This window comes from Boleophthalmus pectinirostris, unplaced genomic scaffold (genome assembly GCF_026225935.1).
Source record: "Boleophthalmus pectinirostris isolate CB_2022bp ecotype Guang Dong unplaced genomic scaffold, ASM2622593v1 HiC_scaffold_18, whole genome shotgun sequence".
In the NCBI taxonomy this organism is placed as follows: domain Eukaryota; kingdom Metazoa; phylum Chordata; class Actinopteri; order Gobiiformes; family Gobiidae; genus Boleophthalmus; species Boleophthalmus pectinirostris.
Genome location: NW_026571133.1, coordinates 30827577 through 30852178, shown reverse-complemented (window position 1 = coordinate 30852178; position 24602 = coordinate 30827577). Strand labels below are relative to the sequence as shown.

Sequence of the window (24602 nt, the reverse complement as noted above, 5' to 3'; positions counted from 1 at the left end):
TGTGAATGCACAGTAACACAGCTATGGGAAAGACACATTTTGAAAACTGTTGTTGCAAATCCTGTTAAATATCATCACTCTTTTCTTGTTTCTATACATCTCCACACAGGGCACAAGTGGGATCTCTGGTAATGTTGTCTGCGACAGTGATCATAGGTTCAACCTTCTATCATCTTTTACATACGTAACATAATTTCTGAAATAATCTGCAATTGCTGATGTTTTCATATCAATGAAGCCTACCTGGACAGACTGTTTAGAGGAGCCATTAGTCTTATTATGCCAACAATTGCAGATGTCCTGTATGGTTGAGGAGTGTCTTGTGTTGCCATGTGTTGGTATGTTTGTGTTATGGAGAATGCATCCATGTGTCTCCATGTGTTTTGGGGGAGGTGTTGTTGGCAGGAAGCTCTGTTCTGTTATTTAGCTGTGCTCTGCAGTGTGACCCTGTGCCCCATCAGGGAGGCACGTCCTATTTGACATCTGCCTGTTTGCAGGGGGAGAGGCTTGAGGATACAAGGGGTGGGCTGCCCATATGGACATCCAGCCCCCTGCTTTCATCAGCCCCACCCTGACTCACTGTAGAGCCCCTGCTGCCCACAGTTTTTGTTTCACTCTCTGCCATTCCAGTGCACTATATGGACAGGGATACTTTTCAAAAGTACCAGGGATGATATCAGACTCTTGCTAACATAGCCAGAGGAGACAGGCAAACAGGTTTTATTTTATTCTAAAAGTCAATGAAGTGGGAAAAAAAAATAATTGAAATTGAAATTGAAATTGAATTCATCATTCAAATTACAAATGTACAAATCTGACAAATAGATGATCAACAAGTGAGTAGCCATCAACCATTGTGCATCATAAAATAAATAATGCACATCCCTCGCAGTGCAGACAAGACACAGGTTTGAAAATCTGCCTTGAGCTGAGCAGGGGAATAAGCTGTTTTAAGCAAACCACATCTCATGTATTTCTACAACTTTTTCTTTCTTGTTAATAATGCTGATTTTTTTTAAAAACTGTACTGGGTTAGATAAATGTACTAACTACGTTTAATCATTTTAACTACTGAAATGCCATATGGCTTGTGTGTGAATGGATATATCAAGGATGGTCCATCTGTACTCATAGGCCATGTTGTGGATTAGGCTGTGCTGGTACAATGCTCCAGTGTGCACAGCATATATAGGCTAACGAGGTGAAGCTCTTAGTGAGTAACAGTGAGCACACTGTGGCTGAAACTGCTGTCTGCTCCTCTCTTCTCCATAATGCCACTGTTTAAGGCTTACTGTGAATTAGGTTGTTAACACATATTGTGACACAGCTGTGCAGCTATTTTGTTCGGCTTCAGACCTGAAATTAGGTTTATATGGGATTGTAAATTAATTGTATAAAGTGACAGATTTTCAGTTGAGGTATTTGGACAGCATAACTATATAGGGCATTATTGTATTCAGCTATGACTTGCTGAATGCATTAATTACACTTTTGAAGCAAGCTAAAGCCATCGTTAAAACAATGGTGGACAAACTGATGGCAAAACAATGGCAATGAAATGGTGTCATAATCAGATTTATATGTTGCATCACGTCATATAGCCTGTAAATGACCAGGTCAGCTTATCGGAGTATGTCCTACTGTATATGAGTGTGTATGTACAGACGTGTGTGCATGTATGTCAGGGAGTAATTATGAAGAATAAAGGCCTGGTTGTACACAGTGAAACTATGGGTTTTGAAGTGAGATGGAAGATGCTTTTCTGTTTGGCTGAGCACGCTCAATGGTCCCATTGAGGCAGCCCCTCAGCAGCCATTGTCCCACAGCACTAGCCCTGCGCACACAGCTGTAGGAGTGCATAGAGCCCCGAGCACACTGGGCCTGAATGAGAATCTGAGCTGTGGGGGTGAAGTGAGGAAGAGGAGGTGATCAGTGAAAGAAAACAACCTCAGACTTACCACCAATGTTCTCCATGGCCAAGAGATTTTAAACAGAACTGCCCACCTCATAATAGTCTGAGCAATGAGAAGGCTTTATTCAGATTCTGAGCTGAAGTTATATAGATTGAACATACATTTAAAAATTTTATCTATTTGTAACTACAATGCAACTACAACTTTCAGATCTCTGAAGAGGTATGATACTCATATCAATCATATCGGTTTGATTGATTGATACTCATATGAAGATCAGCAGAGTGGCATGGCTTGTGTTACAGTAGGCTTGTATGTGGGATGATTGCTTTGCTCTTTATAGAAGCATGATCGGTTACAATGGTCCACTTTACTCCTTTCTCCGGTCAGGAAACACATGTTGTGAGCATCTCTAAGTTGCCCTCAGTTAGACCTCTGGTCCAGCGGTTAAACAGCTCCCTGGGAGACAGCACTCTGCTTTGGAGGACACAAAGGCTTGTGTGCTACAAGGAGCTGACACTTGCTGGGGGTCAATGATGGCTGGTCACTGGTGTGAGCCCATTAGGCCATTGATCTGACCCTGGCTTCTGCCACCTGGGGAAAGGAATGTGCCCTCTCCTTTCAGAGGGCCTGTCTGCAAGTGTCACAGAGTACTCGTATGTGCACTGTGTGTCATCCAGAGGTCAATGTGAGCTGTACGCCTGCCACACACTCTGCAGAGCTGCATAATGCCATCATTTAGACATGAGACTCATGTGTGAGCAATCAAGAGAAACAAACTAAAGGCTTTTATTTCATCTAACATCATACACATGTTTGAGTAACGTATGCACATCAACACAATGTTTACATTATTAAGTTGTAGATGACAACATAAACTGAGCCACACAGACAGAGGGAGACTCAGGGTACTGCAGAGCTCAGCACCTTTGGTGACTACGTGAGGTGCATACATAGACTGCACTCACAAAGGGAAGAATGGAGCTACATTCAGCACTTTCCCTTCTTTTCCAGCAGCAATATAGATTCCATGTTAAATTGTTTTTGTTTGTTTTTTAAACTTAATTAAACATAATACATTTGTGACAGAATTGTATGTATGTTACATTTTTGTTTCATTAAGAATAAGTTTGGTATTATCATAATGTTGCTCATACATCTGTTGTATTTCAGAGTCAATGAAAACACTCAGATGACACAGCTGGGCGTAAAGGAAGGGGGGGTGATGGTGGGAGCTGCCAGTTGGTCGGCCATGTAATCAGAGTTGAACTTGGAGAAGGAAAGAAAGTGATGTCCAATACAACATAAGAGAGGGGGTGGGAGACTTTGGGTGGGGGACACTGGGTGCATGCAGGGGGTAGAGAGTGGGGGAGTGGTGGGACAATAGACAGTGGCAGAAGCAGCAGCAGCTGACCAGAGAATCCCTTCTTCTTTTGTCATCTTATACAATGATGTTCCAACCACACACTCTGTTTCCTTTCCTCGAGCACCCTTTAATCCTTATCCCTAAAAATCCAAACCTTTGTATACCTTGTCTTGAATTAAAGGATTCAAAATAGTTTCAACAAATTGTTGAAGGACTAATAAAATAGTTTTTGTGTTAACAATGCGGTTCATTGAAATCACTTTCAGCTTTGGCCTCTAGGCTTGGCTGTTTCTTGCTCAGGAGTTGATTTATGACATTTCATCTATTTCAGGACATAGTCTGTTTTTAGTGAACCACAAAGCATAGTCTCACAAATTCCAATGAGCCCAATACATGTAGCCTTATTTCATCTGAAAATCTTGTTTTGGTCTTTGTTGTTTATTGAGAACAAGTGTAGGAACCACTGTTTTATTGCTGATTCAGTTTGGAACAGTTAGATGGAGTATGCTTTTATCTGATAGGGGGAGCCATGTTGAGCTGTGTTTACCTCGACCTGTCTTCTGAAAAGGTATTGGAAAATTTTGTGCTTTAGCCGCTCAGTTATGGCTTCCTCTGTGTCTTCATGGGAACATGCTCCCAGCTCTCTCTCCCTCCCTCTGTCTGAGGCCGGACCCAGCAGCACCAGGTGATATGGCCCGGTGCGGAAGGTCACCGCTGTGATGTCACTTCTCCTTCCTCTCCGGATATTCCCAGCATTCTCCTGCCAGCCGCCGGGAACTCTGGGAACTAAAAGCAGGAAGCCTGGCTCCTTAGCAAACCAGAGAACATGCATGTCTATTTACTGATTTTTACACTGCTATGTGAGTCATGTTTTTTATGCCCAGAAACAATTGTTTGTGGAAAAGAGAGACAACTAAACTAACTTGCTTTTAAGAACCTATCTTTAAATGCAATTCCCATGTTTGCTTCAACTTCATGGCAGGTAATCCTAGTAATTCTGAGCAACAATGCCCCCTTTTGGCTCTATGTGTGCCTTATACCAGACACTGTTAGTGTAGAAAAATTAGAGTCAACAGTCATATGCAGCTGTGAGGGATCATGATAAACATTATTGTTGATGTTATCTAACAGTGCAACAGAAGAGAACATTTAAAGGGGGCATTTTACACACAATTGACATGTGCTTTTTCCTTGTAGTTGTATTATGACTGATTCCTGTATGTTAGAGTAATCCTGTATTGTCCTGCATACCAGGGATGAGTGAACAATCTCTGTTTTCACCTACCCCATATTTCTTCCCACTGCTCTCGATTATGAAAATAAATTCACGTCCTACATATAGGGTTGAAAAATGTCTTATTTAATTAAAAGCAACTACATGAAAATCTGATGGTTGCCATGGTGAAATATCAGTGTGAAGAATTTGGGCCTATCACTGATGACCCCATTTCTTTTATTAAGCAGTTTTAGATCAACATTGATGTTTATAAGCAACAAAATGTAAAAAAAAAAAAAAGTGCTATGTGTACTATGTATTGTGTATTACAGTGTGGTAATACTTGGAGAAAAAAAACTGCCTTCTTTAAGGTCATTGTTTCTGTAACCAATGTACTAATATTTGAAGCATGTTCTCATGAATACCTACATGTTCGTGCATTGTTGTTCTTATCAGTACCATCTTTCAATAAAAATATCAAGTCATGATGAATGATACCATGTATGTTTAAATTACTGTAACTCTAACCAAATTCACACACATCACTTTCATTTTAGGCAGTGTGAATGAAGTGTCTTGCCTAAGAGCACAATGGCAGTTTTTGGCACTGGCACCCCACTGTGGTACTTATATTCCCAGTGGTCCCCCATTCAAATACTAAGCCCTTTTTACCCTCTGAGATCTGATGAGATAGTATAATTCAGCCAAAGCTAGCTAAAATTGTTGCTATGGGTAAAATGAAAAGATGTTTAAATCTAAATTTCCTTTTACTGTATAACTTTTATTTTATTTATTTTATTTTATTTTATTTTTTTACTGCGAAAGATGGTTATCAGGATTGTTAATCATGCAAATTACTATGCACCAACAAATCCTCTTTTTGTTAAGCTAAAAGTACTTCTGTTTTTTGATCCTGTCCTGAGTACAGCCATAGTGATGTACAAGGCCTATAATCATCTGCTCCCTCCTTGTGTACAAGAGTTATTTGAGCAGAGACAGGGTCAGTATAACCTCAGAAGAACAGGCATCTTTTTAAAAAATGAAGAACTAAGAAAAAAAGTGATTGTATTTCTGTTAGAGGGGATAGTATATGGAACAACATAAGTGAACACTGTAGAAGCCTTTAAAAAAGTATATAAACATTCTGTTTCGAAAAGCTATAAAGCTCTGGAATAAATTAATTATGCATTAAATTTTCTCTTAGGGTCTCTTATATATACCATAAGTTGCAAGTGAAATTGTAAATGCAAACTTGCTGTTCATATGCTGCTTTTCTTTCTTGGAATACTGTCATTGTTTAATAGGGTTAGGCATTATGAGTACTTTTGACTTAAGCCTAAACCCTTAAGGTCATGATCCATAGGGTTGTAGTCTATTTGTTTTGTTTTGTATTGTAGTGTTACAAAATAACCAAATAAACAACTATTACTACTAGATCAAGCTTTGACAAGGTTTGGACATGTTTAAAATGCATTCACAAAGGGACAAAAATCATACAGGCAAGATTTTTCACCCTCTAACCCGAAAGTTGTTGGTTCAATACACATTATCACTATGTCCTTGGACATATATAGGACTGGCAAAATTATGTAAAAAATTTAAATTATCCCCCTACTGATCTATGAATCAGGAGAGATCTTTTAATGGCAATTTGGTGCTTTTTGGTTTGATGAAGTCCCATCCTCAAACTTACAAATATGCATGTCTACTTTTAACAATCCACTACCGGTCAGCCTCTGTCATGCTCTGAGTGACAGGTGGATCTGAGGCAATACAATACAAAGCTTAAGGAAAACTGTGAAATGGGCTTTAAAAATGAAATATGAAATGTTTGTCATTTTGGCTACATCTAGATGACTCATCTTATCTCCAGTGTCGAAACGAAATAACATTATGAAAGTGTTTGTTAATTACACAGATATACCGGGAAAAACACAGTAAACCCACCAGGTCATATTTGCATAACCTAGTGTTTTAAATATTTATTTGACTCTGAAGTTCAGTGTCATGTGCCCACTCTCATTGCTAGGTGTGAGACACAGATATAAAAGTGTGAGAGGAGACTGGGATGGATCAAAGTGTGAGTGGAGACTGTGATGGTAAGCTGCACAATGAAGAAAAGTGTGATCCTACTGAATGTGCTGGTCCTGCTCTGCTCCTGGACTCCACAGGGATTGTCCATTACGGGGGACCAGGTATAAAGAGCTACTAAACTAGCAAAAAAAAAAAAGATTGGATATTCCCAGTTCAATATGTTTTACTTTGACTGAGTGGAGTAAAACTTGAATGAACAAAATCAAAACATCAGAATATGTAGCAAGAGCTTTTATTGTTCAGCAGATGACTTCACTGTAAGATCAAATCCTTTCTGTAAACAGAAAGAGGCTACGACCCATCAACACCATCTTGTATAACTGTTTAGATGTTTTGAGTAGCATTCTTTCCTCCGGCAATTCAGTGAGTGACTTGGTGGGTGTAATTTTCCTGAGTCTACACATATCTATTTGTATTGTTGTTTGTTGTTCAGCTATTCTAGATGTGACCAACACTAACTCAAGATCTGTGGCTGCTCACTGCTCCATGTTGCACTGAAGAAGAAAGTGTCAAATTAAAACAAAAATGTCTCTTCTTCTGTTTGTAAAGACTCCAGACTTCTGTAAGATCATACCAGACTCGGGACCTGGTCCTTTTTGTCTTGCCTACATGCCTCAGTTCTTCTATAACTCCACGTCACAGGAGTGTGAAGAGTTCATTTATGGAGGCTGCGGAGGCAACCAGAACAGGTTTGGTTCAAAAATAAAATGTTTGGAGACTTGCCGGCCCCATTTTCAGAAGGTTAGTGTTATATTGTGCACGTAAATTATTGTCTTCTTATTGTATTTATACATCATATGTCTGTGTCTATGCAAGCTTTTACTGCAGCCGGATCACCTCGCTGAAACCTGTGCATTTAGTCTTGATCCTCCTCACAATCGTTGGGGTAAGATGTTTATTTTCCCTTTTTATGTCGCAGTATGGATGTGTTTTAGTTCACTCCACCCGCCAGTGGGGGGGGTTACTCACTTGACATAAAAGTCTTGTGAGGTTGTTGTCCTTTCGTTGCCTGACCAGTCCCTTCAACATTCTGTTCCAGTCCAGAAGGATCTGGAATCGGACCACAGTGCGTGAAAAAACTAATTCTAAATTGGGACGGTCCAACCACAGCCACAACTCTGTAGCAAATGAGGGAGATATCTCCTCTTGAAAATTTTCTTATCATTCAACAACATATGTTAAATAATAGTTTAGTGCTGTGATTGTTCATTCTGTAGAAGTCCACACTGTTCTTAGCTCTCTGCTGTTGTTTCCCCTTTTCAATGTAAGCAGTCATGTTTTTTTTTTTTCTTTCTTTCTTTTTATTTATTTATTTATTTATTATTTGTCCACACTGACAATGCATCTCTGATTGGTTTTACACTGGTCAATCATTCCCTCTAAAATCAAAGAGAAAGAAAGTATATAGTTCCAGACACACTTGTCTTTACAAAAGTTTGATAAAGCGTGTTGTTCTGGTCAGGTAAGGTCTTTCTCTAGCCTCAGGTCTTACAGATGGTCACATTTTTATATAGTGCTTTTTCTTCTTCAAGGCACTCAACAACTCTAGAGTGTGCAAAGCTTTGTGTGGGTACTATGTGAAAACAGTGCTGTGGGTTATTAAATATTGCAATATTTTTGGAACCACTGCTTCAGTGTCAATGTTCTTACCTGCATGTCGTGTGTGTGGGGACAACATTCACTCAGTGACGTTTAGATCAAGAGAATTAGCTTGGGTTGGTCAAACAACTGAATTAGTAACTCACACTGAACTTTCTTTTGCTTTGCAGGTGCCTGTAACCTACCTCCAGAGACTGGACCCTGCATGGCCTACCTCCCAAGTTATTTCTACAACGCCACCTCTGGGAAATGTGAGATATTCATATATGGAGGCTGTAAAGGCAACCTCAACAGATTTAAATCTTTAACATCTTGCGAGATGTATTGTCGTGCTGTTCATGCACACAATTCAACTGGTGGGTTGTTATTTTTTTACTGTAATACCAGTGAAAATGTGTAGGCATTCACCAGTCTCCTCCTCTGTTCACTTGCAGAGGTGTGTAACCTGCCTCCAGACACAGGAATATGTAAGGCCAGTATGCACAAACTATTCTATAACCCACATTCTCAGAGGTGTGAACCCTTTATTTATGGAGGCTGTGGAGGCAACACTAACCGCTTTGACTCAGCTGAAGACTGTCAACGTGTTTGCCATCCTGGGGGCAGTGATGTGGTAAGACACAAATGAATTGGATATGAGTGTTCTGATCTAAAGCCTATGTTACCTGATTTACCTGTTTTTCTAAATGCAGATAACACCACTTGTAGCCCAAGAAGAGGCAAGAGTCCTATCACTTGATGGTAGGACTTTTATTTTGATACAAGTTTTACTTTTAGGGAGTATATTATATACAAACCCATTTGTTCATCATGACAAGGCAGGCAGACAGAAGATCTGAGGTTGGGGTTGAGAGGACAGGTGATTGACACCTGAGGTCTTTGTCAATAGCTCACCAGGGGATGGAAATATTCACTTTTCAACCACCAGACCATCAGATTACAGCATGCACCAGTGGCTCAGTGGTTAAGCACTTGTCCACCAATTCAAAGATCAGTGGTTAATGCATACTGTTGTTGTGTCCTTGGGGAAGACACCCACCTAGTCTCCTATAAACCTGATAGCAGTCCCTATTGTCTGCAGTAGTAATACTTTTCCTTATCTTTTTGTATTAGTTTGTTCCCTAGCACCAGAGACTGGTCCTTGTCGCATGGCTATACCGCGCTACTTCTACAACTCCACATCCAGGAAATGTGAATTATTCACTTATGGAGGCTGTGAGGGCAATGGGAACAGATTTATTTCACAGAGAGAGTGTCACTTACACTGTCCTAATCGAGGCCATCAGGTAATGACATAATGACTATTATGTTAGCTTTGACATAAGACTGTTGTATTTATCCCCAACAACATACGTTACAAAATGGTCATGAGCCTCTGACAGTGTGTAACTACATACTGCTTGTATTTGTATTTTTATTTTTTTCAGTTATGGCAGGCAGGAGCACCGCGATCTGTAGAAGATGGTAATTGTATTGAATTTCCCAGTGTTTTACATACAATTGACATTCTTTAAAATAATGATTGAATTATTTTTGGAGATTGTAAACTTGTGCTTGCAATGAATGTGTTTTGACCTACTTTGTGAACAAACTTTTGTCTGTCCTTTTGTAGTCTGTCACCTACCATCAGAGAGTGGGCCATGTGAGGCCTACATACCACGCTATTACTACAACCACAAAACACAGAAATGTGAAGAATTTGTTTATGGGGGCTGTCTAGGCAACCAGAATAATTTTATAAATGAAGAGGATTGCATGAAAAAATGCAAAAAGATTTAGAAATAGCAACATTCTATACAATCAAATCTCAATTGACAAATAAAATATGTTCAGTTGCTGTTTGGATTCTGTGTTGTGATGTGTGAAAACAAACTAAAATGCCATGTGAGTTGTTATCCTTAGAGGTATATTACACAAAAGATTTTTTGAGAGCTTCAAGTCATGTTAGAATGTTGTCACCGCCTCAAAAATATACCTGGTGTTGTATTTTATTCACCCATGTTTGCATATCTCCACAGCTCAAAAGTCTCTTTTCCACCTTATCATGTCATTTAGTGGTAGTTTCCAAGTTAATAGCTACCGTTTACCATTAGTTCACTAGAGATTGGCAATTCCAGGGCTGAAATCATCTAAATAATTCTAGTGAGGGTGTATGGAGTTTAAAAACAAAGTGGAGCACTTCCTGTATTACCACATGACATCACAAGGTGGGAGAGAGTCTTTTCTGTTTGAGAAAAGACTACATATGTAGGGTTTGTGTGTTACAACAAATGGCAAGGATTTGATGATGTTGTTATAACCAAATAGATAAATAATTCAACAATTAAACAAGCAAATAGTCCCTGGGCATAAAGATACCATTTACTGACTGTAGGCCTACTATTTGCCAATGGCCTGTCCATTGGTAGATGATCAACAAATGACTCTCTTACTGTACAAAATACTCTTATTAATTCACTTTTCAGTCATATTTGATGGGCAATTGTTTTTTTCCCCGAGACCCATATTTGAATCCAGGCTGTGCCGGAGGACTGGCATGAAGCGATCATTTGTGTAACAAATACTCATGCAAATTTCTTCCACCTGCAGTGTATCATCTGAAGTCCCAGCCTCCAGCCACTGTTCTTATGGCTTTCTTGTTCAGGATTACTACTGTCAAGATTATGTTTAAAAATACAGTGAACTTCAACACTGTCTAGCCTCTTTAGTCTTGACAAACTGAAAATGAGGACTTGTTCACTCCAAGAATTACAGTTTGATTTATTACTTGTTTTCCACAATATATCCATGCTGGCTGCCTATTGTGTAAGTGTTGTATATTCTTTCCTGTGTAACACAAGTCAGTTTGAAGCCCACCTTAGCTTCTCTTTTCAGTTAGCTTTCAGAAGGTCTCCATCTACAAAAAAAATTAAAAATGTTACCAAAGAAAACTGTAATTACATGTCAGTAAATCTAAGGGGTGGGCCTCTCACCATCTCTCACCACCCCGCAGTACTCCTCGCACTCGGCTTTACTGTAGAACTTGTTACCATTGGTTTGACAGAAACCTGTTTTGTATGGGACACACAACCCAACACTGGAGTCAAAGGCCCAGGTGGATGAATGTGCAGTGCAGGGCTCAGCCACCAGGGGCAGACGGCACACAGCTGGATGGAAGCAACAGTGATTAAATAATGTAAATTATGTAAAATTGAATAAAGTCATAAAGGTGTTGACTCATCACTTGCTTACCCAGAGTTGTATTTTAATAATCCTGTATTGCCCTGCACTGGAGTACTCAGAAAATGTCTGTTTTCACCTACCCCCTATCTCCACCTACCTCTTGTACTGACTTGTGAATATTCAAAGGATTCAGACTCTGGGGGCATACATGGAAGGTTTACATGCATAGCACTGTTCCCAAAAATAAAAAATACTTACCTGAAAACCCTCTGCTTACTGTGGTGAAATATTAATATGAAAACTTTCTGTTCTGTGAAGCTGCTTTACTTCAATATAGATGTTTACAACAAACACAATGTAAAATAATGATGACATTCACAATACTCACACAGTAGTCACACGTCTCAAATGGCCTAAATTGTCCAAAAGAATAATCAAAGAAGATCATAATCTTACATAGCTTAATGAAAGTATTAGCCAATTCAAAATAGTGATTCAACTTCTATGGCGTCTGTGTGTGGCTCCTTACATTTAATTAGTACATTTATGCCCTCTAGTGGTGATGTAGTAGCATTTACAGAGATGTGTGTGTGTGTCCTACCCTCAGTGCGACACCTCTGCAGGCAGTCTCTCTCGTTCTCAAAGTTGTTTTGATTGCCCATACAGCCTCCGTACGTGAAGGTCTGACAGGTCATTGACGTGGCGTTGTAGTAGAACCGTGGTTTTATTCCAAAACAGGGCCCAGTGTCTGGAGCTGCCTTACAGGCCTCTGCAGGGCAATTCGCAGTTACACATACATAGTTTATGAGTAGATGTATGAGAAATAAGGGCAGGTTGAGATAGAAAAAGAGTTGTTGACCAAAATGTGGTGGGATATGGAGAGATGGAATAAAGTCAAAGCTTATAACTGCAGAAATACCATATACCACAGATTTTCAGTCATTTTTCAGAGTGCAAAGCATATCATCATGTTTCCTATGTAAATTTCACTGTTTTTTTTTTTTTTTTGTTAAAATTAGAGCTGAATAGGTTAAGGTCAAAGTTTAGGTAGGCAAGTAATGACTATGATTGAGACTTTGGTTAGGATCTCTCTCCGGGAATTGAATGTATCTCAATGTAATGTTCCCTAAAAGCATGAAAATTCTATAAAAATGCGAATGACTATGTACCAGTGTCATTGAAGAGAGCAGTATCATCACCAGAACCTTCTACTTCGGGAAACACAGCTCTCCGCACTCTCTGTGAGTGAAATATGCAGTTAATACAGGTCAAGACAATACTACTAATAAAGTGTCAACAAAAACCGAATTCATAATGAACAAATTAATTCATCTTAACCCTGCTCCTAACCTTACCCCCCTTAAGTAAGTAGTTACAAAGACTGAATCATTCTTAATAAACTATTTGTTCATTATGAATTATGTCTTTGTTGACTGTTTATGAGTCCTGCTAGTTTGTGTCTGCCTTATTAAGACAAATTAAGATATAGTTATTATAAAGTGGTATGAGTGATCTCCTGCTCGTCAGTATGTAAATGAGATGACAGTACCGGAGGCTCTGGCTGAGTGGATGGTGCTATCACCTGCTCCCCAGGAACACAGTCCCCTGCAGAGGACTCAAACTGATAAGATAAAGTCAAAGTAACTCAGAACTTACAAAGACAGAACTGTACTTACCTTTGTTCTGTTTCATAATGATAAACTCATCGCTTATTCCCTGTTCTCTGGCCAGCGTCTTGAAGTCTTCTACAATAGTAGGTCTAATGTCTTTAGAACGACCTGTCATTGAGATGCAATATAACAGTAAAAAAAAGTAAAAAAAATTTAAAATGTTACACAGATTTTGACAGTGTACTTACTGTAAAGTTTAACCGAAACACTACTTCCTGTTGGTTTCTTCTTGTTCATGATTAAAATAGCGTACTCATTGTAGTTTGTGTGGACAACATATGCATCTACATCTGCGTTCCATTCTATAGAAACAAAAAACAACAAATTTTTTTTAACAAGAACCCGTTAAAGTTTGATATTAATAATAACATACTTGCAACATGGTAGAGAAATCTGCCTGCTGTTGAAGTCATCTCATATTCTCCAGTTATCTCCACACAAGTGGTTTGCCTTCACAAAATCATGGACTCACATAAGTTTGTATATACTTCTGTAAACATTTTGCAGGTTATGGGCCTTTTTCAAATAAGACAACTAAGACTATTTTTTTTTTCCATTCAAAAGATATAATTTTTAAAAATAAATTTATTAAACAATTTGTCGCCATGGCAACAGTCCTAAATTTTCATCATTCTGAAACCCAAGGATAATTCCCTAAGGGTTTAGTCATATCTCTTCAAAGGTTATGTATCAGGTACTATGGAATTGACTGTTTTGAAGTACTGACTTGAGCTTGGTGCGTGTCATCTTGAGCTTTTGTCCCGTCCCCCTCTGCAGCACCAGTTTGCCAATAGCAGCGTCTCCTCTGTGGTGCTGCATGTGGGTGCACTTTGTGGCCACAGCCAGATCATACCAGGTCCCCAAAAACTGAGGAGACATATCACAACAATTAAAAAGGATTTTATTTTTTACTTTTACTTTAATGAGCTTTTTAACTTAAGGTTGAGGGTTGAGTGTTTAGAAAATGTGTGTTGTCACCTACCCCCTATCTCCGCCCACTGCTCTATATGATTATACGATTATTCAAAACAATTGGTAAAAAATGTCTTATAACCATTATTCAACAATAAAAATAGATAAATAAAAATATGCCACCTAATATGGTGAAATACTGATTTTGTTTAAGGAACATGTATGTGACCATCAGACCAGGAAGTGACTCTGTTGTCACAAGGAAATGTGCATGCAACTGACCAACCAAAATCACACAACAATACATGTGATAAACCAGGGCCCATATTACACTATTTTAGTTTTGTGTTATACGATGTTGTTTCCTCATCACAAACATACCTGGAGTTGTGTTTTGTTTCATTCATACATGTGTAACACACAAAAAATTGTTATTTAGGCTGAGTTCTCTCAAACTAAAAACATCTTGTGATGTCATGTGGTAATACAGGAAGTGCTCCACTGCGTTTTTAAACTCCATACACATTCACTAGAATCATTTGGATAATGTCAGTCCTGGAATTGCCAATCTAAACAAAAAGTAGCTGTTAACTTGACAAATGCAGCTTCATGACATCACAATGAACAGAGCATTTTGATCTTTAGAGATGTAAACAGACCAATAACTAAGGATTACTCAAGCATGTGAGAATGAAACAAAACACGACTCTAGGTATTTTAAATTCTTAGGTTCTTTTTAAAGACAATGCAGTAAAGTGTATTTACCTTGTTGATGACTCTAGGTATGTTCTGGATGAGATAACAACATTCTAACAAGGCTTAACCCTAACCCTAACCCTCACAAGGGACAATTCTGTGTAATGTATAACAATTAAGCAAATGGAGAAAAAAAAGGCAATTGCATAAATTACAGTGCAATATCCCTCATAAAAATCTATTGACTGGTCTATTGATTCTGTTGTTTACATGATTGTCTAAAAAAAATCTAACTTTTGGTGACTTCATATTTACTCTGCTGTGTAAATGTTGCTGTATAAACATTGTGTCATCTTTTTCATCTTTTATATCTATTTTTCTCAGTATCTCTATTCTCAGTACTTTTTACCAGAATCTATAGAAGTGATGAACAAAACACAAATATTAGGTAAACAGAGGTGTTTACAGTTACATTTAACTTAGCAACTTTTGAAAGAAATTGTATTTCTTGAGTGCGTAAGATACAAAGTTGGCAATATTGCATTTTTTTTGCCCCGCACATTCAGATGTGATTTGTTTATTGCTATTTTTTCTAACTTTGGTGCATCTTTTAAACCACCAGGTGTTTGTATGATTTAAGGTTTTGTCATTTCAAATAAAATAAAGGTGCATTGTGCAACTTTTTGGGTAGAGGGTCCACCACTTGCTTATCCCCATGGAGGTGGTATTACGTCCAAAATGTTTCACAGTGTGGCATTAAACTTATCCATCTTTCATTCATTCAATATTCAGTATCTTGGTCTGGTGGCATCTCCTGCTTGTTTCCATGGAGATAATTAAGTTTAATACCATACTGTGACACATTCCAAGCAAGTAATTACACTGTCATAGGAGACAGACCCTCCACCAGAAAAGCTGCATCGTGCACCTTTAATGAGTAGTGGTTTCCCCAAATATTTTTAAATCCTACTTTAATTTTTGGAGTACTACTTTTTATTATTTTGAGCATTATTTTTACTTCATTAAGTTTTTGCCTGTACACAAATCAGATAATTACTGACCCGGCTGAGATCAAAGTTCTCCTGTGTTGGGTAGAGTGATTCTGTAGCCACTGGGACAGCGTGGAGTCTCCATGTCAACCCCAAAAGCAGCCCACTCAGTAGAATCCTGCTGTACATGATGCCTGCTCCTTTCTCGGACCTGGTGTCTGATACAGATGGGACTCTCGCCTGAGCCAGATACCTTTATCATGTGTGATTTTGCCCCCTCCTGCAGGGGAAAACAAACAGCACGGAGCAAAAGTCCACTCATCTTTTTAGTGGATGTGTGCGTGGTATGCTACCTCAAAATCAATGAAAGTCATCATGAGATTACACAAGGTTGTTTTTTAAATACACTACCAGGCAAAAGTTTAGACTCACCCCTACTTTTTCTGTGTTTGGTTCATATTGACAACATTATGAACAAAATTTTATTTTTAATCACTGTAAAACTATAGATAACAACACTGAAAACAAAACTGAAGTGTCTGACAAAATAATATTGTTAATGAATCGTCTAAATCTGCGACTCATCAAAATAGCCTCCTTTAGCTTTAATAACTGCTTGACAAATTCGAGGCATTCGGTCAATCAGGGACATGAGATAGTCACTTGAAATTTTCCGCCATTCCTCCACCAGCATCTCATAAAGGTTTGCAGCACTTGTGGGTTGCTTGTTCTTGACATTTCTGTCCAGTTCATCCCATGCAAGTTCGATGGAGTTAAGGTCAGGGGATTGAGCTGGCCAAGTCATTACCCTTAGCTTCCCCTCATCTTCTTTCTTGGCCAGATACCTCTGACACAGTTTAGAGGTGTGTTTTGGATCATTGTCTTGTTGTAGTGTAAATGGCTGGCCCACTAAACGCAGCCCAGAGGGAATGGCATGCCTCTGTAAGATACTGTGGTATCCATGCTGATTTAGAATTCCTGTTACTTTGTGCAGATCACCAGTCTGACCCCCTGCAAAACAGCCCCAGACCATGACGCTACCTCCACCATGCTTTACTGTGGGGACAACACATGCAGGATTCAAACGCTCTCCAACCCTACGTCGAACAAACTTGCGCCGCTTTGATCAAAAAATTTCGAACTTTGATTCGTCTGTAAACAGAACTGTTTTCCATTCTTCTACAGTCCAATCCTTATGTTCTCTTGCCCACTGAAGTCTCTTTTTTATGTTCTGCTTTCTTAGGAGTGGTTTTCTGGCTGCTACCCTGCCGTTCAGACCAGATTCTCGCAGTCTACGCCGCACAGTATCCACTGACACATTATTGCTCCTAGTAGAGTTTAGCTGAGCTCTTATCTCTGGGGCTGTCTTTTGTCTATTTCGAAGGCTGGTAACTCTGATGAACTTATCTTCAGCTTTAGATGTGACTCTGCTTCTACCAGAACGAAATCGGTCTTCATGTGAACCTGTTTCTTCATATCTCTTTAATGTTTTTGCAACTCCACTTTGTGAGACTTTAACTTTCTGGGCAATTTGTCTTGTAGAATAGCCTTCTTTTTTCAAAACCTGAATTTCAATCCTTTTTTCTTTACTTATCTGAGGTTTTCTGGCCATTTTCGTACTACTTCAGATTCAGATAATTTTCAAATTAGCTAAACATATGCTTCTTTCTAGAAATTATCAGTCTTTCATATAAACTCAAAAAAGCCACACACAATATTTGTGAGACATGAAACCCTTTAGAAAGATATTTTGAGTGTTTTAACCAAACAAAAGTTAGGGTAATGTTGCTAGCTAAACTTTCCAGAAATGCGTTCATGCATAAATGCTTAGAAATATCCCTACCTGAACATTATACTTGCTTAAATTGTGTTATTAGTATACTTATGAATGTTCTAGCAATAAATGTACATGTAAATAACTAAAGTTAACTCTTAATTGGGCTGTTCTGACACAAATACAGGAAAATTAGGAGCGAGTCCAAACTTTTGCTTGGTAGTGTAGGTTTTAGGTGAAATAGTTAATATTTTGTAAGATACATTATAAAGCAAAAAAATTTTTAAAAAATTTAAAAATGACCATATTCATGTGAAAAGGTAATTCACTGATGGCGCTTGGTGACAAATGTTAAATTTTGACCAATTAGAGTATCCTGTGATTTTGATACAGTATATTGAATTATACGACTAGCCACTAGGGCTAAACAAAAACAAAGCTTGAATTTTGTGGAAAAAAATAGTTTTATTTGTATTTTTTTTAAAGCATATTTTTATTTCCAAATAATACATTTTTCAGAATGACTTGCACTTATTTATTTTAGTTGTGAAAGTGAGTGAACTGTCAAATTCAAGGGTTTACTGCTTATATACTTAAATCTCTATGACATATACAGAAATTTTATGAACACAACTCACTAATAGTAGTAAGCTTTGACAAAAACGGTATATATTTGGTGGTATGACACTTTAATTTTAAATAATATTAAAGAAGGCCTATTGTGCTTATGTCTGCTATATAGCTAGAATCTATAACACCCGTGGATCATTATGGTGACTATGTTGGTTGATTTCTGCATTAAAAAACTGCGGTGTTCAACGGCAGCTGATGTTAACGTAAACATCATAACAAAGAGTCAACACCTCTGATGGATAACTGCAGGTCATACTAATGAGCAGCTAACTTTTTTCCTCCATTTGTACCAAAATGATTATGCAACACTGAGGAATCCTGTGCTCATCACTAATTGAAAAAAAAAAAGTAAATAAATAAAAATTGCAGAATTAAATAAGTAGACAGCAGTGGGCGTATGCTGGTGACAAAGAAAATGGGGATTTACTGGTAATATGGGCTGATTAATGATTGCTCAAACATGAACAAATAATTCCAAATAGAACATACAGTCAGGAAACTGTGACGGTAAACAACTATGACATGGTTAAAACTCTAAAAAGTTGATTTTGCATAGGCCTGCCAGACATATACAGTGACCACACAGTACAAAGCACATGTTCATGAGTTCAAAAATCAAAGGCCATCAAGTGAAAGTAGTAGAAGCAAGTGGTCTCCATCATGTTTTAGCACTGGCCTGACAAGAAAAAAAAAAAAAGTTATGTTAAAATAAATCTGATACTGCGTTTATATTTGATAAGCTGTAATCAATCATGTATTCACCTCTGTCTTGACTCATAATGATTGTTTTATCATTGATCCCCTGTTGTCTCACCAACGTTTTAAAGTTCTCCATCATGGCCTCACTAACCTCTTTACTCCGACCTTACAGCAATACAGTTTTACACAGACTGGTGTTTCTTTTTTGTAAATGATAATGATAAGATAAGGGTTACTTACTATAAAGTTTAAGTATCAGTGATATGTTTCCCTCAGGCTTTTCTGTGCTAAGAAGGACCATCAGTGCATACTCCACATAGTTTGTATCAACCACATACACATCAACATCTGCACTGAACTCTGAGAACAAGATACAACTGTAATACAAAGATACATGTGACTTATTATTAAAGATAATAGTGAACTTTGTATTGTACTGACTGGGAACATGGTAGAAGAACTTCCCTGGAGTGTCAGTCAAACTGTAGTTGGTGAAAGTTGATTTACAAGATTCATTTCTAAAAGACAGACAAAGAGATATGTTTTAAGAATGATAACAAAAAATGGGAGCACTAAAAGTACTAAACAAAAAGATTATTCATTATTATGTCAAGTAAAATTTATACAACGTTCTACTAATTTCACTTTCAATTGTAACATAGACAAATACAAATTTCTACTGCAACCACCTGTACAAATGTTGACTATTGTCAAAATGTATCAAATGAAAGTAAAAATAAAATCAAGTTTAAGCTGAATCCTGAAAATGCTTGTAAATGTGTATAGTTTTCCTCCAGGTCATACCAAAGTTGACTAACCTGAACGTAGTGGCCTCCACTGTGACGTTGCCCTGCGCGTTGTTAAGGTCTAGTTGAACAATAGCAGGGCTTCTCATCTTACGCTGCATGAAGTGTGGACATGTTGAAACGACTGCCACCTCCAACCATCGTCCCAAAAACTGCAGGAAAGTGACAGTTCACATGAAAAGTTATGCAAATGCTGTATTTATTCAAAATCCACACACACTCACGTGATCCAGATTGAAATGGCCCTGTGTGATGAGAGGAGTGTCTTTAAAAGAATCTACATGAGTTAAGCAAGCTCCAAAAACAAGAGAGAAACTAACAAAACTCTTAAGCATTTTGTCATTCAGAAGTAGCTAGTCAGTATTTAGAGAATGTATGCCAAAAGGCCGTGTTTTCCCTTTACTGGACTTTGGTATTCAAGGCTAAATAAACAATCAATGCACTGAATAAACCTTTTACGCTGTCTTTCCTCATTCTGCCACTAAGTGGAGCCAAATTCCGTGTGCAGGCTGACAATGACTGGTCGTCTTCCTCCGTTTGTCCTCTGTTTATGGATATGAATATTAAATATGAATATGAATTACATAATTATTTCACAGTAATGGACCTTGTGAGATGGAATCTGACAGATTTAGTTATCTTAAATAATAACAGACTCACATTTTATTAGTGTATGTTTATTTATTTGACCTGTTTGACAAAAGGTTAATTAAGAACTGGAAAATTTGAGAAATGAACTACTACACAGAAGGCAAAACATAGTTTTATGCATCCAACTTATAGTTAAAGAGACCCAGTTAGTGTCCATTAACTGGACAGTTCTCTGTGGACAAAAGGATAAATAAATAAACATTTAGTTAAAAGGAAAAAAGCTCACATACAATTCCAATAAACTTGAGTTGCAACGTACCAGCTGGAGGAGGAGTCATGATCGAGTCTCTGGGGAGGTGGCGCGACAGGGCAAAGGCTTTGTACTTCTGATACACTTCATTTTTCACTTTCAAACTACGAGCTGAAATAAAGACCAGAATATTACACCTGGTAGGCCTATAACACATGTTCATATTATAGTAAATAAGCATCCTGTTCCGCCTTATTAAATCAAACAAACAAAAACATAACATACATTAAGGCAACCTAAATAAAGTGACATTTTGTACAGCATCACTTTGGTCAGCACACCTGAAATAAAATGCTATTTGATTTTTTGTTTTAAATGATGGTATCCAAAATGTTATTCAATGCTTAACACAAACAACCTGTTTCAACATTTCTAGATTTTCATTTTGTACATTCCTCATAGTGTACAATGTATAGGCCTACATTAACAATGACCATCTCTTCTTCATCTGAGAAAGCCCTGCAAATATACAACCATGCTCTCACCATACAGGGCCACTTGGGTGTACTCCCGATTAAACACTTTATTCTTCAGGACTATGGCATATTCAGTGTAATTAGTGTCCACTACTGTTATATCCTTCACTATATTGTGACCTGGAGAAAAACAAACAAAACACAAACTCATTTTATAAAGGTTGTATATTACGCAAAATTGACACTTGTGAGCTTTCAGCCATGTTGTAATGTTGCTACTGCCTCACAAACATACTTGGAGTTGTGTTTTGTTGCATTCGTGCATTTGAGTAACCCCTTTTTTTTAGTCTGTTTACATATCTGAAACTAAAAATGCTGTGTTCCACCTTGTGATGTCATGTAGTGATAGTTTTTTAGTTGACAGCTTCCTTTTACCTTACCTGGGTAATTTGGTATTGGCAACTCCAGAGCTGTAATTATCCAAATGATTCTATGGAAGGAACACAGTGGAGCACTTCCTGTATTACCACATGACATCACAAGGTGGAACAGAGTGTTTTTTGTTTGAGAGAAGAACCTAAATATGCAGAATTAAAAATGGATGAATTAAACAAAACACAACTCCAAGTATGTTTGTAACGAGGAAACAGCATTATAACAGATCTGAAAATAACCAGAACTTACGTAAGCTGAAGTAACTGAACTGCCCTGGCACGCTGCCCGCTTCATAATGATACATCTTGGTCAAACAGCCAACAGGACTAAAACAGGCAATTATAAAAATGTGATGTTTTTTCCTTGTATTATATATTTGGTTGCTGTTCAAGCACCAACATCCACTCACGTTTGCTCCCACATGGTGAGGTTGACGCTGCCATTGGGCAGTGGGGTGACAATGCCCATAGAAGCGGTCAGCAGAGGTCTGAGAGGGAGGAATGATGGAGAGTCGTAGGCCAGGCCCACTCGGTACCACCTGCCTCCAAACTGCACACAAATAATATTATGTTATGATGGAGGATTGGCCTACGGTGTGCAGTATTATAGATATTCATTTCTTCTCCAGTATCCAGTATACCAAACTATTAAAGACAATTTAATAGAAATCTATGAATGGAAATGGTTAAAAAAAAAAAAGTAAGATCTCTGGAACTGTTCAAATGTTTTTCAATATATGTACTATTCCCTACGTCTCATAACCCTCTTTAGCACCTTTCTTAGTTTTAGGACAGAAAAATAAAACAGGGACGACCACCCTTGGAGAGCCAATCACCTCTCCCAGTGTGTCATACAGTGATGCACAGGGTTCATGGCTTGTTTGCAATAAATAAAATGTTTTATATTTAGATGAAGACCTAGAAAGATTGCAGAAAAACTAGAGGTTACATAATGCAACTTTAACTAAACAGCATCAATTCACATTCCTCATCATTATACTCCAGCAAGTACCAAAATAAAAAGTTGTCACACCTAAGATTGCATGCATGCCTGTTCAAGTTTGCACATGAAGACCTGCTAATGATATCAACTCAAACTTGTCTTATGGAGTGAGCTTTCAAACAGGGAAAATACTGTACATGTGCTGTTTGAGAACATTTTACCCTCTGTGTATTTATAGCACCCACAAACAAGCAAGCGGTGTTATAACCCCATCAGTGGCCTCCACCAGGGTAAGTGTATGTCAAAAACAGAACTCATAACAAACCCGTACACATTATGATGTTTGAAATGAGCTCATTTAATCATTACAAATTAAGATCTTGGGGACATTTTGCTTTATTTTGCATCATGTGTCACATTAATTTGTGCTTTCTTTTCAAAACACAAGGATTTTGTAAAGGCAAATACTGCAAAGTTACTTTAGTATCAACTTTAAAAAGTCATCATTCTTGTGATGAGGAGGATGGATATAATGTAAACTATTAGTAAGTTTGACACTGCAATATTGTTGAGGTACTTACTTGGTCAAATAAAAAGGTAACACTTAAACAAATATGAACTTCACTGGTAAATGTTAAAGATCTAAGATGAGATTCATAAACTGAACAGGAACTGGCACAGTACTAAACCAGGACAGATAAAGGATTTGAATCAAAGCCTTAAAGGCATAAAAAACAGCACCAGATTAAATAAAGAAAGAATGACTTAATTCATAATAAACAAATAGCTTGGAATAGCCTAACTAACACTAACACCTAGTTTTTAAGGGTGAATGATACTTAACAAACAATGTGTTTATAAAGAACTAAGTCTTTATTCGTGCTGTATTAAGGCTTATGAAAGTGTGGTTAGTATAAAGTTGTACCATAACAAATTACAAATATTTACTCAGTATCTTTTACACAGCTTGTAAAGCTTGTTTTTGACTCTGACTCTGTTTACTTTGTACCCAAATTACACACACAAGCTAACACAATGTTCAGAAACTTACCAGGTTGTTCACAAGCGATATTTAGTTACATATATTTTCAGAGACACAAAAAAATACATTACTCTTTGCAAGTTGAAGTCCTTCTGTGGCTTGATGTCCGCATGCACTATCATCATCACCGTCACCATGACAACAGCAACCCCAGTGGACCCCATGTTGAAGCAAAGATGTGAGTGGATTTCAAAAGTGTGCGTGAATCTCGTGACCTGATTCTAAGGCAGAAAGTGTCCACGGTAGGAACTGAGTGGCAAAGCAGTGGCACTGTTTATTTAATCACGACCCACCCCTCAGGAAATTGACCAATCACAGCACAGGAAACCTAGAAGCCAAGCTATGAGCCAAGATGACTTTTGGGGCTAGGTAAATCTAAAATGGCTTGTTTTGTTGGTGTAGACAGAGGTTTGTGGTTGTAGGGATCAACTGATGGATGACGATCATGCAAGTGGTTTCACAAGACTAAGCCACAATGCATGAAGAGGAATATGTTGATAAATCTAAAGAGCCTCAAGTTGTGATGGCTTTATATCATCAGTGCAACAGATGTTTTGAGTGAACATGACTATAATCCTTTGAAAGTGCACTAACTTTTCTGTTGTGGGGTCAGCCAGCCTCCTGCTTGTCTCCATGGAGATGTTGCAGCTTCGCCTGGAAGATTTCATATGTGACATAAAAAAGTTATTTACAAGTGTTTTTATTTCTCTTAAATATATCTTAAAATATTATCAACTTTAGCAGAATAAAAACAACGAGCACTGCCCACGTACTCAACATCAAACCGGTTTATCTATTATATACTATTACGACTATTACAAGTTAGGACAAGACACAGGAATTTAAGTAAATTCACATGTGCCAACACGGTTAAACAGTAGTACTGATTGAAGATTCCTCATTAAACCGCATAAAATGGATAATATTAGAGTTATAATAATGTCTTTTTTCTGTATCCAATGGATACATGTCACAAGTGAAGCTACATGATTTTATGTATGTGTCCAGTTTAAACATTAAATCAGTAAACATAAACCATTAGGCAATAACTATGGAAAAATGGCAATATGATAAAATAATTAGTGCACATTCTTGATATTGTTTACTCACGTTATAGAGCATTCCTTACAACTCAACAGAGGCTAGTTTGATAGTTGAGTTGGAATGAATGTTGAATCCTAAGGTATCCGATAAATCGGTGGATTTGTCATCCTTTACAGAATGGGATATGAGCGCTTTGTCTGGATGTCTTTTTTTTTTTTTTCTTTCTTTAAAAACAAAACAAACATGCATATAATTTCAAATATTGTGCAAAACAGAATAATACTTTGATGGTT

At 37.8% G+C, this 24602-nt stretch overlaps 4 protein-coding genes across 4 annotated transcripts; 1 reads left to right on the top strand and 3 right to left on the bottom strand.

Annotated features, from left to right (window-relative positions):
• Positions 1–6571: 6571 nt before the first annotated feature.
• LOC110174182 (actinia tenebrosa protease inhibitors-like) lies at positions 6572–9967 on the top strand. Its single transcript, XM_020940244.2, has 9 exons — positions 6572–6690; positions 7139–7330; positions 7406–7475; positions 8359–8544; positions 8623–8801; positions 8881–8929; positions 9302–9474; positions 9616–9652; positions 9801–9967. The coding sequence occupies exons 1-9, from the start codon at positions 6592–6594 to the stop codon at positions 9965–9967; spliced, it is 1152 nt and encodes a 383-aa protein (XP_020795903.1). The 5' UTR covers positions 6572–6591.
• A 414-nt stretch (positions 9968–10381) lies between these two features.
• On the bottom strand, positions 10382–15867 carry LOC110174143 (protein AMBP). Its single transcript, XM_020940199.2, has 10 exons — positions 15690–15867; positions 13748–13887; positions 13394–13470; positions 13209–13322; positions 13027–13128; positions 12900–12955; positions 12520–12589; positions 11952–12119; positions 11161–11334; positions 10382–11084 (listed from the first exon to the last, which is right to left on the bottom strand). The coding sequence occupies exons 1-10, from the start codon at positions 15804–15806 to the stop codon at positions 11059–11061; spliced, it is 1044 nt and encodes a 347-aa protein (XP_020795858.1). The 5' UTR covers positions 15807–15867; the 3' UTR covers positions 10382–11058.
• A 2036-nt stretch (positions 15868–17903) lies between these two features.
• LOC110174144 (protein AMBP-like) lies at positions 17904–19952 on the bottom strand. The gene is made up of 6 exons (XM_020940200.2): positions 19754–19952; positions 19542–19681; positions 19165–19241; positions 18964–19083; positions 18787–18888; positions 17904–18700 (listed from the first exon to the last, which is right to left on the bottom strand). Exons 1-6 carry the CDS (start codon positions 19862–19864, stop codon positions 18690–18692), a joined length of 561 nt encoding a protein of 186 aa, XP_020795859.1. The 5' UTR covers positions 19865–19952; the 3' UTR covers positions 17904–18689.
• Positions 19953–20188: 236 nt separating this feature from the next.
• Positions 20189–23526, bottom strand: ptgdsa (prostaglandin D2 synthase a). Its single transcript, XM_020940201.2, has 6 exons — positions 23337–23526; positions 21691–21830; positions 21531–21607; positions 20916–21026; positions 20440–20541; positions 20189–20352 (listed from the first exon to the last, which is right to left on the bottom strand). Exons 1-6 carry the CDS (start codon positions 23427–23429, stop codon positions 20327–20329), a joined length of 549 nt encoding a protein of 182 aa, XP_020795860.1. The 5' UTR covers positions 23430–23526; the 3' UTR covers positions 20189–20326.
• Between the last annotated feature and the right edge of the window lie 1076 nt (positions 23527–24602).